Source organism: Poecilia reticulata, linkage group LG11 (assembly GCF_000633615.1).
Source record: "Poecilia reticulata strain Guanapo linkage group LG11, Guppy_female_1.0+MT, whole genome shotgun sequence".
Taxonomy (NCBI): domain Eukaryota; kingdom Metazoa; phylum Chordata; class Actinopteri; order Cyprinodontiformes; family Poeciliidae; genus Poecilia; species Poecilia reticulata.
In genome coordinates, this window is record NC_024341.1 from 24121725 (window position 1) to 24139578 (window position 17854).

The following is a 17854-nucleotide window of genomic DNA, read 5'->3' on the forward strand; positions in this document are numbered from 1 at the left end:
AATTGGAGAAAAGCACCCAGAATGAATGGTTCGATTTGGATGTGATTTGGTTCACATGCAGATCAGTGACAGGTGATTCAATCTGCCAAGAACTGGTAAGTTTTGAACCATTGGTGGTGACATGTCATGACTCAACCATCAGTCACCAATGACTGTAGACATGTTGCCCTGACATCTTACATCATGAAGTTCCTGCAGAAACTCCTGTTTCCCCAGAGTAAGTAAAGCTAATGTCAGGATCCCTTGCATGTTGCTTATCTCTGTGGATTTGGAGATGAAGAAACAATACACCAGGTTCAACAAACTCATCAAAGCAGGCAGCACTGTGAAGAGAATGTTCTTGGATTTCTCCAGTGGATTTAACCCAAATCAGCCTGATTTGCTTAGTCAGAAACTCCAGAAGACACAAGTGGAGGCCTCAACAACTGCCTGCATCAATGATTGCCTGACAGGCAGATTTAGAAGGTGAAGGATTTTGCATCAAACTAGGTGGTCAACACCAAAGGAGCGATTTTCACAATTTATTTTTATTTTGTATGTATGAGACTTCTAGCACAASACATCACCTGGAAAGTTAGCTCAGTGTTCTGGCCTGGAGGTTAAGGGTGGAAGAGGCTTCTGGACAATATAAAAGATTAGTTTGATTTTAAGAACATAAAATTTGTGTTTCCTAGAGTCTATTCCCAACGGTTTTTTGGCTGGATAAGAGCCTCCATTCTGTAGTCTGTGTTCCAAATTAAACAAAGCCCAAAACATGCTAAAGACTTAGTCTGTCTACAGTTAAGCTGTCCCATGTGGCACCTTGCAACAATGTTGTCATGCATACAGTAAGAGCCAATTTTAGATATAGCCTTGTGTCAGYCTATAAGAGTTAACTGGAGTCTGCCACCTGAGAAGACACTTCACGTTTTAATTTCCTCACGTCATTCAGTTTGAGGCCTGCGGTCTGCATGTCTTGTCTTTTTATAGTCTGTGGTGGTGAGGAGCTCATGCCTGCAGTTATTGATAACAGCTTTTGGCCCATGCAGACATTTATATGGGGCTGACAGGAAAGGCATCTGATTGAGTTTGTCACTGAACATTTCATGTCTGTTTTACACTTGACCTCAAATCCTTCTTCACTTGCAAAGAGTTAGATCCACCAGTGGAAACCCAGGTGAGTTGTGGAATTCCAATGGCAACCTAACCATCCACAGTATTTGTCTTGTGAGGTTTGCGTTCTACACTGTAATGTTCCTCACAAAATTACATGGAGCTAAATGTGGCTTAGTAGAAGGAGTGGAAAGAATAGTCGTCTTGCAGTCCAGTTGTGAGCTTGATACCTGTGTTCTCCATGTTGATGCTCCCCTGGCCAGGCTCTTGATCTGAAATTGATTACTGAACTGTGAATTGGAGCACAAAGTTATGAGTGTAATTGGGTGAATGCGGTTCTAGTATTTACCATTTCTAATGGGATTTTTAACAGTATAGTTTGGGACTTTTAAAGTAAGATTCTGTTAAAAAGTTGGAAGAGATTATTATCTTACTATCAGCGGAAAACTTTTCTGTCCTCATTCAGTTTCCTGCAGGATGACGCTATAACAGCTGGTTGGCAAAATAAGTTATTATCTTAAAGGAAGTTTGATCTCAAAAAAGCACTGTAGTTTATGCACACTATTTTTTTCACCTTTAAATTATCGTCACATTTTCATGGAGTCCTTAATAAATTAAATAAAATAGAAGCCAGTGATATTCAACGAATAAAGCCGGTCGAACTTTATAACTTTTATAAAACACATGGTGAGAATATAATATGTAAAGCATTCACAGCCTGCTGGTAAGCAGGTAAGAAGACAATCAAATTAAATAAAAAAATGTTTTCAGTGTCTCCTTTCTCAACCTTGATCATAAAGTCTTTGCTCAGTTATTACTTATTTCTGAGTTTTGTCAGAGTTTTACTTGTAGTCTCATTATTTCTTTCTTCGGTGTTCATTCCAGAAAAAAATGGGAAGAATCTTTATAACTTTCAAAGCATTGCAGCTTAAATCTAACCTTGACAAAATAACAATCAAAAACAAGCTAAGCACAGACTGAAAGCTAACCCCCACAACTCACTTATTATTTAAGTTTAATAGATAGGGACAGACACATCGACGTAGACAAACTGAACAGAACAGCAGATCCATTTTTGCCTCACAGTGCTTATAGCAACAGCTAATTCGCAGCACTTGTCTCTAGATGGGCTTTTAAATAGTACATCTTGAAACTAGTAACAACATAATGTTGACAACATCTACACAATCATGTGTATAAAACAGTGAGACATAAACGTGAGACATAGAAGTGTAAAGACTGAGGGGTCTTTACACTTACCAACAGGAATTTTACTATTAACATTGGCATTGTTTCAGTTTTTCCAGCGTGTGATTGTAAAATATTAGGTGCCAATACGCAAAGCATCATTAAACAGGTTGTGCTTCAGAGTTTGGTTGTCTTTTTTGTAATTTACAAGTTAACAGTGTCTTGTTATTCCAGAGGAAAATGTGCCAGAGGGAAGACCGCGCTGCTAGGGGTGGAGGAGTATGAGAAAGAGCAGGGCCTATGATAGACTGCTGACTCCAATACACGTACATTTTTACTGCAACGGATACAGGCTCAATTAAGTTTATGACTTCTTCTTTTATCCTGAAGGTGCATAATCTGATTCTTTGTATGGCAGTAAAGCAGATCTGGTGACAACTGAGCTGCATGATATAAGACATTCAGCATTGCGCAACTTCAGGCTGTGTACATCTTTATATTTGTTCCTTGTGATGCACATAAGCTGATTAAACGGTATGGAAGCAAAAGCAAGAGGGCAACGTGAGCGTGTTTCAGCAAGTAAATTTGAGTATGTTTGTAGGCTCAGCTTTTCTCCAGGTTTGTGTTTCTCTTGTTACGTCAGTCCTATTAGCTATGGTCTATATTTAGCAGGCGTTCTTAGCCAAACAGTGTGGGAGAGAGTTCTGAGAGATGTGAGCCTGGAAAGAGGTCAATATGGTGACAAAGATGAGCTGTGAGCAGCAAACGAAGAGCCAAATGATCAATAAGTGATCAACAAAAGGCAAATCTCAGCCAAATAATAATATTCTATTCTATTCTATTCTATTCTATTCTATTCTATTCTATTCTATTCTATTCACTTTATGTTATCAATAAATCATATTACGTCTAACCAGATAACAATTACCTCATTTAGAAACTAATAATCACGTCTCAAAGTTTCCCGATTATAACCATTTGTTAGAAAAAGAAAATAAGTATTCTGTGATCTTTTATTCACTAAAACTATAGTGCATATAAGGAAATAAATAACAGTCAAACCTGCGTCCAGGCCTGCCCAAACATGCAGGTGTCATATTGCAGTATGCTACTGAAACATCCGAGTTCAAATTTAGCCTGGAACCTTTGTTGTGTGTCATTTCACCTCTCTTATCTGCTGCTGGCATTTGTAGTATGCTGCAGAGAGAATGTGGTTGTTTACAAAAAATGGGTCTGGGGTTCACAAGTTAGTTAAAAATATACTTCATGCTCATGTATTTTAGCTTTTTGCATTCACTCATGGTCCTTAACACTCACCAAAACGGTCGCAATGCAAATACCTTTTAATTTCTTATGTGCATTCAAAAAATTCAATTGCAGCTAATCAAACACTTTAAGAGCTTATATTGCATATATAAGCAAGTTTACATTTATGACTAAAATCTGTATTTTTATTCTGTCAAAGGGCTGAGTTTGAGTTTCTACATCTACAAAATAATTTGGCAATAAATACTATGCTAAATACAATTACATAGTCCTTTGTTACATAAAATGCACAAGCAACAGATTCCCAAAACAAGACGTCAAAAGCACAGCATGCAGCTGTTACCCCAGTCATTTATATTATGAGGTGTAAAGTAGGATTGGTCATAAAAGCAGGGACAGTGGAGGCAGTAACTGTAAGAGGAGAACGTGTGGCGAGCGCAAAATAGGAGAGAAATGGAACTTGAGAGAGGACGATATTAATTATTCATGTCATGTTTAATAATAAAATGAACTCATTCATACTCAATTGATTCAGATCAAAAAAGGTGCATAGATTTTGCACGCTCTATCCAGGCATTGAGAATCATGAGTGCTAACATAAATCATCAGAAAACAAAAAAGCTTAAATAAAAAAAAACATGGTAACATCTCACAGCTTCCACATTTTCACCATCTAACAATGTTTTCTATTGTATTTATCCAACTCTTCTTTTGAAAATGAATGTACTTGTTCTTATGGTTAACATACAGTGCATAATTTGACTAATAGAAAGCTATCAGACAGATATCAAGCATCACTATAACAGTACAAATTGTCAAATCCTGGTTTATGAAAATACAACAGCTAAGCAGTTGCAAACTAAGAAAATGTCAAAAGGTGGAACAACAGCAGGACACAATGGAGTAAGTCAGATAGAAAACCAAATATCCTAACAACTAAATAGAACCCAGTGAGTCTGGTATATTCCTTGGTTTTGATGCCAGGGCTATGTTTTGGTTTGGCACAACAGCCAGAAACACACAAATTTTGGATTCTTCTTATCTGTTTTAGTATTTACAGATAAGGTTTAAGTTTACATGTACACCAAGGCGAGCGCTCCCTGCTAGTTCATTACTTCGAAATGAAAAGTTCAAACAGTGTCTACATCTAAGTCAAAAACTAAAAAGTTTATGTCTTGAAATTATAAAAGAAGAAAATATAGGTTTAAATGATTTTTACTAAGGCCTCATGCAAATCAAAAGTAAACCCTGAACCTGGTGTAGTATTTAATAGTATCCATTGTACAATATTATTGAGAACAGACAGTGACATTACTTTGGTATGGAGGACTTGAAATACTGTAGTATCTTCATTGAATGAATATCTGTTTGGTTAGTCACATAAAGCATTAAATTTGGATCTTCCTTTGAATGAGAAGGAGGGCTAATATTTTTACTGTTTTCTTTGCTTTGATTATCTCCACTGCACAGTGACAACAGGACTCTATGACAAAAAATCAAAAGACTGCAAACTAGTATTTAAGGCATACAAATGTAAACTGTGTAACTATATTCAGCATAAGGGGGTTATAAATGCCAAAACATTAAAATCTTTTTCAAAACATTGTCTAAATAAAATGTTTAACGCAGTACAAGATGTGGACGTTGTGCTGAATGCATTGTGTTTATTAGACTCCTAGAAATTAACTGATTTGTTTTGACAGGCAGCACTGTAATTCTTTTATGTACAACAGCTTTTTTAAGTAAGACATGTAAGAAGAGTACCAACATTGTGGAGGATCAATGTTAAAGTCACCTGTCTGTAGTTTTATAGTTATTGATGATCTTTGCTCTTATAATCATCAACCTAACATCAAATGTACAAAAACAAAAGGTAACACAGCAAAAGTTAGGAAGTACAAACAAAACAAAAAAAAGTTTTCTAACTGAGGTTCTCAGTTTGGAGGTCAATGTACTGTTTGTTTCGTTAGGAAGGTTTTTGTTCATATTGATGTTGTCATTTATCAGGATTTGTCAAGTGTGAAGACCAGAAACAGGAAAAAAAACAGAAAAGTTCAAATGAATGCAGTCAAATCAACATAGCTGGCAAAGCCAAATATTTTCATAAAACACATTTTCAATATTGGCATATTTAGGAGAAAACACATTGTAGTTGAATACAACCATTTTATGTAAAGCTTTGAGGAATTTAACAACTTTAAAACCAGTGACTGGAGTTACTGTGAATTAAAGTTTGCCTTATTAGAGTTTTTTTAATTTAAACATATAATCAGAAACATGAAGTTTAAGAGATTGTCAAATTTCCAGATGCCATTTATTGGTAAGTAACAAATGCAACAGTGCATTTCCTCCAAACTTTGTAGGTTTATAAGACAATATTCATGTTTCCCACACAAATCTAGTCAGAAAGGTCACTATATTCATATTCTATCCTGTACTGCAAATTAATATGCTATTTATCCAAATAGCAAAGGATTTGCTTTACTGACATAATCTTATTCCAAATGATGTAGTTATGAATATAAATTTAATGATGAGGGATACAACAATTAATTTGCCTCCGATTACCACTCTAAGTTATTTTAGAGATAAAATTCAAACAACTGGCAAGACGAATATTTCCTTTCCAGTAACTTTACAATTAAACAGTCATCTTGAGAACTCAACCTGGTGCAAAGCTATTTATATTCTTACTTATAGTTAGTTATTTGATTGTTTTGTTAACATGTTTGCTACTCATATATACCATATGGTGTTGCTATTACCTCAACTAGCTATGCAGCATGTTAATACAGAAACAATACAGTAAGTACTCTACACAGTAAACAGTGTGTGGGGCCTAATTAATGATCTGTGCAGAAATTGTTAGCTGCCCTTTAAATGTTTGCTTGTTGTTGTAATATCCCTGGGATCATGTTTCATGCGCAGGCATGGCAGGGCTAACTTGTTTGACTGGAGCCATTGTGTCATTGTTGACAGCTGTCGCAATGATGCGGCAGTTTTGCATGTCATTCCAGTCTATTCTGATTCTCATCACAAATTATTTTCCAGTGTTTTTTGCTACCAACTTATGTGGCAACCTATTAAGGGTTTTGCTGCAGCCATAGATAATAAAAACACAATGCAAGCAAGTAGTTGTATTTTGTTTACATTCGTCAGACTTAGCAATACTCTGTTCTGTATTTAGAGGATATCTGTGACGTCTCAAAATAATGTACACAGAAGTTCGGATTTGTCTTTTAGGAGAGTTTGTAAAGGTAAAGGTATTAAACATCTATTAAGCAATAAAATATTGTCATGATAGATTGTAAACAATATTTAAAATGAATTTGATTGACCTAAAAATCTTGCTAGAAAATTAACTGTGATGAAACAGAGTTTACACAAATTAGTTTGTACTAGTAAGAATGTTTGAATCAGCAGGTCAGACCTCAAAGGAAGTTGAATATCAGTATCAGTTAGTAGGTGTTTGATGCATCCACTAGATATCTGTGACCTTAATTCAAATTCATCTTTTAAAATGAAAACGGTCCCTGCTATTTTTTCCTAAATACAAAATATCTAAAAAGTTTCTACTGTTTCAAATCTGTGATAAACAGAGAAAGTGATCTTTTTGCTTGGATGTGTGAGGGAAACATCCTCACCTTTCCACTCCTCCTTCCTTTCAGCAGGTAAAGTGCAGAAATCTTCACCTAAAAGCCACTAGCTGCTGCCTTCCTTATGAGGGAGACACCTCTGCCACGGGCTACAGGGCAGCGCCAGCAGCAGGAAGAGGATTCCACCCACAATGAGAACAGCGCCTGCACAGCCGATACATGACACGGACCAGGAGAGCTCATGGTGGAGAGGAACCGTGTGGTCACTGGCCAAGAAAGATAGGACAGACTGGTGGAAAACCAACAGAGTCATGAGCACCAGAACTCCTGTAGGAGGCAAAGAGAAGAACGAGATATGAGAAAAAAACGTATTTTCTAAAAAATAACATTTAGTTTAATAATTCATATAAACTCGACTAGTCTGTGGCTACCTTTACTGACCTGACAGGATAAAACATATGGATGCTGGCTTCAGAAAGAAGAGAATCTCCTTACTGAGAGCCATGGTGATGCAGATGGCCCCCATCACCATCAGGAAAAGGCTGAAAAGGGCCAGCATTGCTGCAGCCACATTCAAATCTGATCACAGGAAGAGGAATACACCATTAAAGCATAACAAATCAGCTATCCCTACCATATTTATCAAAATTACTACATGGAGGCCAACAGAGCGAGAGGGATGGGGCACCAATGTGATTTATATGTACGTCTGTCTTTCTTTGTTCAGTCTATGGCACTGTGTAATCTTAATACATTATGAAACTGCCAGAGAAAATGAGAGGTTAGACAGCAGCGCAGAGACACTCAAACAGTGTGGGTGGAATACATATTAAGCACTCAGAGTGCAGACAATAGCCAACCTGAAAGAGTGAGGCGAAGAGGTGAAGGAAAGCACATAAAACACAGAGCGATAAAGACGGGAACAGAGATGATGGAGAAGAAGACAATAGTAGCAAAGGAGGAGGGTCAAAGGTAAAAGAAGCAGGTATTTAGAGGTATGTGGGAAAAAAACAATGAAAAAGAAGGATGTGGGTAGATGAGGTGGGACATTATGTGACTCACTCTTGTGTGTTGTCTTCTGAAACATGACAGTATTTTCCCCCGTGGTGAAAAATTTGAAGTAGGTGCAGTTGGATTCTGCAGCAGTAAAAGGAAGAACAGCTTACTGTAACTGACATGGACACAGACTCTGGCCAGGTGACAAGCACTGGCGGCAGGCAATCTTGATCAACAGCTTATTGAAATTCAAGGAGCCACATCTCACATCTTCTCTCACATCCCACCCCTGTACAATTTGATTTTAATTGTTCTCCATCAACCATAATCAGCCATGAGCGTCAATGACGAGCTCAAGGTGACAACCTAAAGCTTCCTGTACAATTTGTATTCTGCTGTTCAGATGATGTGTTACAGCAATTAGTGTTTGGCAGTCAAATTGATTCTGACACCTCTATCTGTTCCCTCGCACATTTGCAAACACGACTAAGCAAACACACACACACACACACACATCACTCTTAATTAGTCTGATGAAAGCCTCATCCTCAAAGTGTTCTGCTGTGCGTTTTTCATATCTCATCAGCCATCAGAGTTCCAGTGTCTGCTCCACGGTTGGGAAAATTCAAATCCCGACATCAAGTAAGATGAAGATGAAGCTACAACTTGCAGTGAAGATCAAAATTACATCTTTTACCTATGGTCATACTTATTATGGTTTTGGATCAACAATAATTTAAAAATCTGTTTTCTACCGAAGTGTGACAATTGTAGTTAGTTTACTTAATTAAAAAGCAGAAAAGATGTACTTTTCATAAAGTTTTTTATTGGTCTGATGTAATATTCTAACAATAATATACATAATATCATATTTTATTACCTGGAGGTGGAAAATCGGCCCAATTAACAGAAAGAAAGGGTTTGAAAATCCTGTCCATGTGTAAATATTCTATATAATGTGCTTCACTTTGTGAATTGAGTTGCTGAAATGAATTACCTTTTGAATGATATTCAATAGGTCATGGAAAACGGATTGAGTGTTTAGTGCATCCCTAATGATCTTCTGGGTGAAATATAAAACAGAAACCTTTAAGGTGATTTGGGTCAGAGTAACTACATAATGGAAAAAAGTAATACAATATAAAAAGCTGTGAAATAGTAAAATTAGTTAACACTGATTTATTTGGGAGAAATTAAAAAATAATTTTGTGTGATTGCATAACTAAATTTTGATTTTAACATATATAAAAAACTTGAAGGAAAAAAAAATTATAGAAACTTTACAGAAATCAGTATGTCCATTATATCAGTTAATGAAACCATTAACAAAACGTTCTGTTTTCTAACTTGGAATGTTGGTTTTGTCTGATGTTTCCTATGTTCTCCATTAAACATCATTTTCATGGGACAAGAGTTAACAATTTCTGAATTGTTGACTGTAAAGAGAGCCTCGTCAGGAGCTCAAGTATTTTTGTACCTGTTATGGAAAAAGAGAGGATCATTTCAACTTGACATGGTTACAGTGACTCAGCCAGTTACTCAGCCAAACTATTCAGACAAATCGCTGTCACACTATGAGCCAGACGTGATTTGTCTAGGCCAGAAAGTCAGGTGCACCTCTCAGACAAGCTTACTCACTCCCTCAAGCTGAGCTGTCCATTGGGCTTCACAGTCGGCCAGTTGGCCTGTCAGTCATCTGCCTGAACCTCACTTCCTCAAACAGAACATGTAGCCATCAAAAATATCCCCATGAACCCATCCAAGTAGTCAGATATCTTTAAGTCACCTCCATGCAGCTCCGCAGGTCCACAGCTCTCACGTTCTGGGTCGATATCAGACACCCACAGGGTCTTAGTGCAGCCCTTCCACAGACCATAGTGAGCTGTCAGGCATGTCTGTAAAAAAAAAAACAGACAACACAAGACATAAAGCAGGGTCAGTCTCTGTTTTGAAAAACAAAAATAAATAATAGATTTCAGTTTGTTTTTTCCTCTTCCTGATGCTGACCTCCTGTTACATGCTTTATTTTTTTAACTTTTAAATCAAATGTCATGGAAGTGCTGTTTGATGTTTTACCTGATTGTTATAAAAATTCTTTGGGGGCGCCAGCTCCACCCAGAACTCTGTCCCGACTCCCAGGACTGTCAGGACGACACCAACTATGGCCACAAAAAATGCCAGCTTGATCTTATGAGAAAAACACAATAAATAAGAATGTATGTATTTATAAATGGCTTGAAATTCTCTTTTTTTACATCTCTTGTAGACATCTTTCAAGTGCCATCTCAGTTACAATATGTTCATGATATGGTGCACCTAAAAATGCCACCACATTATTTTGGTTGTTTTATAATTTTGAAATATTTTCATGTATAATTTATTTTATATTTTTCAAAATGAACTAATTATATTTTGTTTGCTGTTCAGCATGCTAATCTGCCTGCATTTATAATGTTTTCCTGAGGTTGGGATGGGAGCAGTAGTGGCGAAGCGGAACCTTTGTTTGGGGGCGTTGCTTCCAGGTTGGTTTTGGGGCGGACTTCCGGTTAGCCTCAAACGCAATCTAAAGGCAGCGCTTCGGTCGTCATTGCTGACTTCTATTTTATTATCCTGTAGGTCAGTACACGGTGAAAGCACACCAAGACTACTCTTTAAGATGTTTACCACTTATTTGACCAGAATATAGCACTGTGTTACGATTTTTGTGCACCGTTTTGCCAGAAGTTGCCTGTTTTATCAGGGGAAGCTAAATTTGGCAGTATGCTAGCCCGCGCTGGTAAAGTTCTGCGAGTGGGGAGACATGAGAAGGCCGTGATATCTTACTAACTCTATGTTTTATGAGTTTTATTTTGCTTTTGTTTGAATAATATTCAGTTCTAGTTGCTTGTTGACTCATAAAGTAGTTCAGAGCATGAGCATAAAGTGAGCCCAGCCAACTTTAAAGGTAGAGAAAGTATTATTTGTTCATGAAGTGTTGGAATTGAGGTTAACCCTTGTGTGTGTGAGGACTGAGACAAATGTGGAGGACTGTGACAAATGATACAAGTTTTACGTGTGTGGGGTTGGTTGGACCCCATTTCTAAACCCAAGGGTTAAAGTTGAATGCCAAGTTAAATTCTGTATTTGTTTTGTAAGTCTTGTAATTTTATTTTTGATTGGTATTAAGTTAAAATCAGTGTACGCTTTGATTATTATGCCAGTCAATAAAGAGCTACATGCAGTGAGGCTTTAAAACAGTTGATTTATCCTGTTTGACACACTATCGCGTGGTTGTCTTCATCCAACCATGCGATAGTGTGTCATTGCGCTATCTTCAAATTGATTGATTCTGGGTATACAATTTTGGTGTATATATTTATATTCTCAGGAATGAATATAGTCTTCAGTTGTTGAATAAAACTTGTGCATTCTCTTTCAATCCAGCTAAGAAATGGCAAAAAAAAACACACAAAAAAACAATGCTATTTCTATGCCTTTTACGCTGAAAATAACAGAAAAGGCCTCATGTCCATCACTCCTACATATATCACAACACCGCATCAGTTTGGTGCTTACTGTAGCCAAATCATGGCTTCCTTTCTAGTGCCTGAACGGTTCAGCCCTCTGACAATCATTGATATTCCTGATTGTAATTCATAGAATGAAGATTGAATAACCAAAAATGACCACACTGCCTTCTTTGGATGCAAAAAAATGATTGAAAACCGAATAGGGTTGGTCAGCTGGACTCAACAAATCTGACTTTCCATGTCATTCTGAAGTCTGACTTTGATGATGACCTTCATTCTCATTTCTTTAAGCCTTATGGCAGGAGCTGCAATTAATTTAAGTGCAGAACATAATCACTTACAAAGTATTTTTGTGTTTTGCTTGACATGCTTGATTCCATGATTGATTGTCTACACAAAACAGAAAATAGTAGCTTGATTTGACAAAAAATTAAAAGAAAATATACTAACAAGTCCAAGAAAGATAACTTTGCTAACATGGCACCCATATAATTTTTTCTGCTGTAAATAATTTTGTTTCTTAGGCCTGATTACTTTGGTCATCCACTGGTTAACTTATTCTGTTTTTTTTTTTCATATTTTGCTATGACCAAGAAAAAACCTAAAGTTGTAGACATAAACAGACAAAATCAAAATAAAACCTTTGAAAGATCTTGATAAAAAGTACAGTGACATTACAGTGTTTATCCACAAAGCCACAGTTGGGGGAAAAACCATTCAAACTTATTATTGAGACACTGCAAATAATCAACCAATAACACACAAACAGTATTGGTACATATTGGTGGCCTTATATAGTACTACAAGCACTATCACTACAGTTTGAAGCTGGTGTTTCAAACAGTATTATTGTTTTAATTTAAGAAAATTTCAAACTACTGGAAAAATACATGAACACTATCCAAAGCCTCTCACCTTTCCCTCCTGGGCTTCACTCATGGCATGTCCAGCTGATGTTGTCCTGCGTCTCTTGTTCCCACCAAAGGTGCTGCGTCCACCCATTAAACTGGCCAGGCCCCCTGCGCCTTGAGCTGGTCCTCCTGGTGCAGCCATTCCACCTGCTCCTGCTGTTCCCGGGACCACGGTGCGGCCCTCCTCGTCAGTCAGAAAAAAAGTTGACCACATCTCGTTTAAAACAGAGCGCAGCCCCAGCTATAAATCTCAATCTCAGTCTGTTGGGTGGTTGAATTGATTTGTAGTTTTTTAGGGATAAAAAAGGAAATGGATTGTTGACTCTCACTTTGTGATTGTCCAGGAAATAAAAAAATGGGGGTAAGAATCTCTCTCTACAGATGCATATGACGCATAACATTGAGTCTTAGAATACAAAAGGTTCAGAAAAGATTAGTTTGAGGCAGGTCATGATGCAAAAATAGACTACAAAGGAGTTTTTAGGAGTGTTTCTGGTACTTGAGTACTGGTGGAGTGCAGAAAGGCTACTGGAAACAGGATTGGAAAAAGAGCAAGGGAAAATTTAAAAATAGAGTCGAAGATTATGGTAAAATAGAAACATCAATATTAACAATGTTAGCTCATAACTCCCCCCACCCCCAAGACAAATATAGCATACTGAGATTAAATTACACTGTGATTACATTAAATGTTAACAAGTAAGTTCATTAAAGTGAAGGTTGGGCTACTATACTGTCTGTAAAATTACAATGACACTGACATAAAAAGAAAACATTGCTTGTAAATGTGCAGTCGACACAATAAAATGTTAAAAAATATTTCAAATGCATCAAGGTGAAGTTAAAAAGTTTTATGGGTGTGTAGTTTGCATTATACTAATTTTATTGTAATTTTGGTTGCAAATTCCTATAAATATTGATTCAATGTGCTAGGAGGTAAAGTTAAAACGGCAAATATAAACAATCTTTTAAAAAAGCTTCTCAGCTTATAACCTTCAATATATATTCTGAGACCATTTGTAAAATAGAAATCATTGTCAAGTCAAAGGCTTTTACATTGTTTTTCTGAGACTTTCTGAGTAACTGCTGCATGGATACGCTGAATCTGGGAAACTTCTTGCTGGTTCTGTAAGTGAAGCAGCTGTGCTGCTGCATTCCACACGGACGTAATGACAACAGACTAGACATGCAATCCCTTTTGTTGTTTGGAAGAACGAAACACATCCCCCAGGGAGACCACAATCCTTCACCGACACCGCAGCATCTGTCTTGTTAGCAACATAAAGAGCTGTAACAGCACAAGTTTTCAGAGGTGCTCTGAAAGCTCCATGTAAGTGTGACAATACGAAAAGCAACACATTATTTTAACTGCACATTTTTCACAATGTGTAACATTTCTGAAGAATTTGACAAACAATCAATCCTTGCAAAAATAATTATCACAAAAATAATAATCACACTGCTTTTGTCAATTTTTTTTCACATCACAGCCTCATATTTCAGGGTGCTTTATTTAGTTTCTTTATATGAAAGATCAACTCAGTAGCATAGGAGTGTAAAAGGAAACTAAAACTATCTGTGATTTGCAATAATATAATAAAATCTACAGGAGTTGTTTTCTTGACTATGTTTGATAAATGCAATCTTACTCTGGCCTAAATTCACAGTTGTGCCTCTTCATATTTGATTTGAACATAGTTCTGTAAAATGAGATTGAAATATTGTTAAATAAACTAACCCTGCATATTTATTCAGTTGTATTGATTGGTGTTCATGGTGTTCGTTCACCGAAAAAAAAAACTAATGCTTTCAAAGAGCAGCTTTATTTATATTGAGACTAACTGACACTGTGATTACCAATTAGGTTCCTTCTAAAGACAAAGTTTACAGTAAAAACATCAACATATTTAGTAGCACCAGGACAAAATATGAAAAGTTGAAAAGTTTTACACAATACTGTATCTGTCTTGTACTACTACAGTGTCGTTTCCCTTTTTTTCCAGCTTCTCAATGTCTAGCATCACACCAACATTAGCAAAGTGACACATGAAACCGCCTTCATTACACTACGGTACAAAAATTTAACAAAGCAAAAAGTATTTTCATACCACTGTCAAGAATTGAAGTCTTGCTCCTGGTTACTTCACCTCAAGATGATGTGTTGCCAGGCACAATAATTAATATGTAAGGAAGAATATCTAGACAGAAGTTCCACCAAACTACTAAACTGCAACCAAAACAACTGTGTGAAAATCTAAAAAAAAAGAAATTGTTGTCTCAACAATGCTTTAAATGTCAAGCCTAAAGACAAGCATAAGAGCAAATCATGCTACCAATATAGAAAGTATTTAAAACTCTGCAATAAACCAATCTATGTCTTTATTTAAAATATTTTACTGGGCATTTGAGTTCAAATCAACCTGGTAATTTTCCCCCCATGTAAAACAAAAATGAGTGGTTCTATTTTCGGAATAGTTATTTATCATTGCATACTTTCTTAATTAGCACTAAAAATGCAACCAGCAATCCTTTGTCATAATGACAGTGATAAATACGCATCTCCTGGGTTTACGAATGCACAGCAGTAATCATCAACAACACCAAAAAGTATTCACACCTTTCATTGCAGCTTATTATAGACTGATGCAGGTGGTTTAGAGCATTAGAGTGTTGAAAAGAGTATTTGTACCAGCTAATCATATGTAAGAATAAAATATTCTCTCCATTCTTCTTAAAGCTGGTAATCGTGCTCCATATAAGGCATCCAGTAGGACAAATTGGAAAACCAAGAAAAAGCTCTCTGTAGGTTTAAGCAACCTCCAAAAACTGGATTAACAAATCCACGTGAAGGTCTCACAAACATAAAAAGCTCCGTGGGGTTTTTGAACCACATCTCAGAGACTACAGACACTATTTGCAGGCAGCATTTGAAAACGATGATCAGCGGCTTTTTTCGCTCCAAGCCCTGCCCTCCCATACACACAAAACACATTTGAGAAGCTAAAAAAAACACCACCATGCCAAAGTTAGACCCATTACTTTTATTTTGTCACACTTTAACACTTGCTGCAAGCGTGCCTCACAATATTCGCCGTCACTTCACAAATATCACAACAATGACATTAACGAGGTAGCTGACCTGTTTGCTGACCTGCTTTTTGTGTGTGTGGTTCTGCTCGGAGTGACGGAGGGCGAGGTGAGGCGTGGAGCGGGAGTGACGGAGGGTGTGAAAGGGGTGGAGGTCAAAGTAGCTTGGTATTAAGTCTGAAGCAGGATAGGTTGGTGGGCTGGAGGGGTTGAAAAATAATACAAGTTAAATGCCACTGTGTGCGTATACACACTGGAAAAAGCGCGCTCTGTGGCAATTTCCATGTTGCGTGAGTGTATTTTCTGGTGCACATTTGCATATAGAGTTTCAAGAAGAAAATATATGTTTGTTGGTATTTGTTTGAGGAAGCGTATGCACATCCCTCTCTTTTAGCTAAAAGACTCAAACTGAATGCCTAAAATGTGTTTGCGTGTGTGAGGTACACAGCCACTCTGAAGCTTTTGTACGTCAATCCGTTTGTTTATTCTCACTACAACAGTTGTGCAGAATGATTTTTCCATTTTTGACCATTTTAAATACACTTGAAATTGTATCAGATTGCACCCACTCAAACCCCGTCTCTGTAACTGTGTGTACATGCGTGCATGTGACTCCTCCATAGCTATTTTTGCCCCCCACCTGTTAATGACTGAAGCCGACTGAGGGAAAAAGGCCTGCAGCAGGGGGGTAGTGTCAGCTCAACCCTGGCTGATGGTCTTATGTCTGCAGTTCCCACTACCATTCTGGTGATTGAAGAGGCAATAGTAGAGTCAACACCTCGAAGACAAGTATCACAGCCGGTGGGATGTTGGTGGGCTCACATGGTCCGCTGTCAGGGTGTAGAAATCAGTTTCACCAGACAGTGAAAACCTGATACTCCTCTGCCTGCTGACACAGGCACAAGCACTCTGTCACGTTTGCTACAAGGGGCACCAAGATGTGTAAATGCTGATCTGTAAAGTATACACTTGGAGAATGATCAGGTTTAGGGTTGCTTTATACTGGATTTCTGTCCATAGCAAGGTACGAATCTTTTCTAAATCGTTTTTTTTTTCCAGTAAGAAATGTCAGATACAATTATATAAACTCATTATTTCAACACCACATTTCTCTTGCAATGGTAAAAATTAAGTATGTTTACACTTATAGCTTACTTGGACTTTCTTCAAAAGAAAGATGTAACCCTATTGAAATTCTATAATTTTTCAAATCAAACACTTCAAAACATATTTTTAACATTTTCCTGGAGCAAGACTGTTTACTGCGAACTAGCACACTGACATTTCTTGAACAAAACGGTGAGCAAAAAAGCACTCTTTCATTGTCATTTTACATTGCACAGGTGAATAACTAAAACCCCATAATTTTGCCAACAACTGCTATTAGCTGATCATTTGTGGAAAAAAACAAAAATCATTAACGGTCTTGCTTTGCTCTTCGGTCCAAAGATTGATTAAGTCTTCCATGTTTTTAGGGTGCCTCTGAGTGTCTTGTCCTCCTGTTGTCTGGGAAGAAAAGAAAACACTGCAGTCAGATATGCTTGGCATTGTGATTAGGTGGTGCAAGTGCATGCAAGAAGGTCAGACACACAAAGATGGAGGACTCAGTGTGAGGGGTAGAAAATGAGGATAAAAAAGGAAAAAGTGAGAAAAGAGGATAACTCAAAAATGAAGGACAGGGAGACAAGTCATGCAGAGAGAGTTGCTTCCTTTCCCTCTAAGCCTGAGCAGACAAATTAAATGCATCAGGAAAGTTATTAAATGAGTGGGTTTTAGTTATTCTTAGTGCTCAGTCCACAATTAATTGGAAAATATATTAGCTTGTTTATTACTGTCATGACATTTTGTGAAAATAATGTATACTTTCCGTTTGGTACTTATGATGAATAGGGACTGGGATGCCAATGGAAAACATCATTGTCATACTTATTTTAATAACAATGAGATTAAAGTACATATTCTACTGCATGAAGCATAAAAATCTGTGTAGTCTCAGAAAGTGAAGTCTCCTCCAGGCCTTTATTGTGAAATGTTGTTGACACCCAAGGTCAGATCGTTCTTTACCTGAACATCCACAAACCTAAAGGTTGAGAACTTGTCTTCACACAATCCACATCTGTGATGAGTGAACGAATGCTAGTTTTGTTCCTCCTGAACATCCACAACCAGTTGCTTAGATTTTTGTGTGTTAAGGGCCAGATTGTTGTCT

General features: G+C 37.2%; 1 protein-coding gene across 5 annotated transcripts; it reads right to left on the bottom strand.

Moving 5' to 3' along the window:
- Positions 1 to 6570: 6570 nt before the first annotated feature.
- On the bottom strand, positions 6571 to 16766 carry LOC103472851 (voltage-dependent calcium channel gamma-6 subunit-like). 5 transcript variants are annotated; one of them, XM_008422703.2, is made up of 8 exons: positions 16286 to 16766; positions 15698 to 15845; positions 12563 to 12819; positions 10215 to 10325; positions 9925 to 10033; positions 8205 to 8279; positions 7584 to 7721; positions 6571 to 7469 (listed from the first exon to the last, which is right to left on the bottom strand). In XM_008422703.2, the coding sequence occupies exons 3-8, from the start codon at positions 12770 to 12772 to the stop codon at positions 7249 to 7251; spliced, it is 864 nt and encodes a 287-aa protein (XP_008420925.1). In that variant the 5' UTR covers positions 12773 to 12819; positions 15698 to 15845; positions 16286 to 16766; the 3' UTR covers positions 6571 to 7248. The 5 variants fall into 5 exon arrangements, with proteins under 5 accessions (XP_008420925.1, XP_017163153.1, XP_017163152.1 ...); XM_017307664.1 differs by having other exon boundaries at positions 12563 to 13083; positions 16286 to 16765; XM_017307663.1 differs by having other exon boundaries at positions 12563 to 13086; positions 16286 to 16765.
- Positions 16767 to 17854: the final 1088 nt, after the last annotated feature.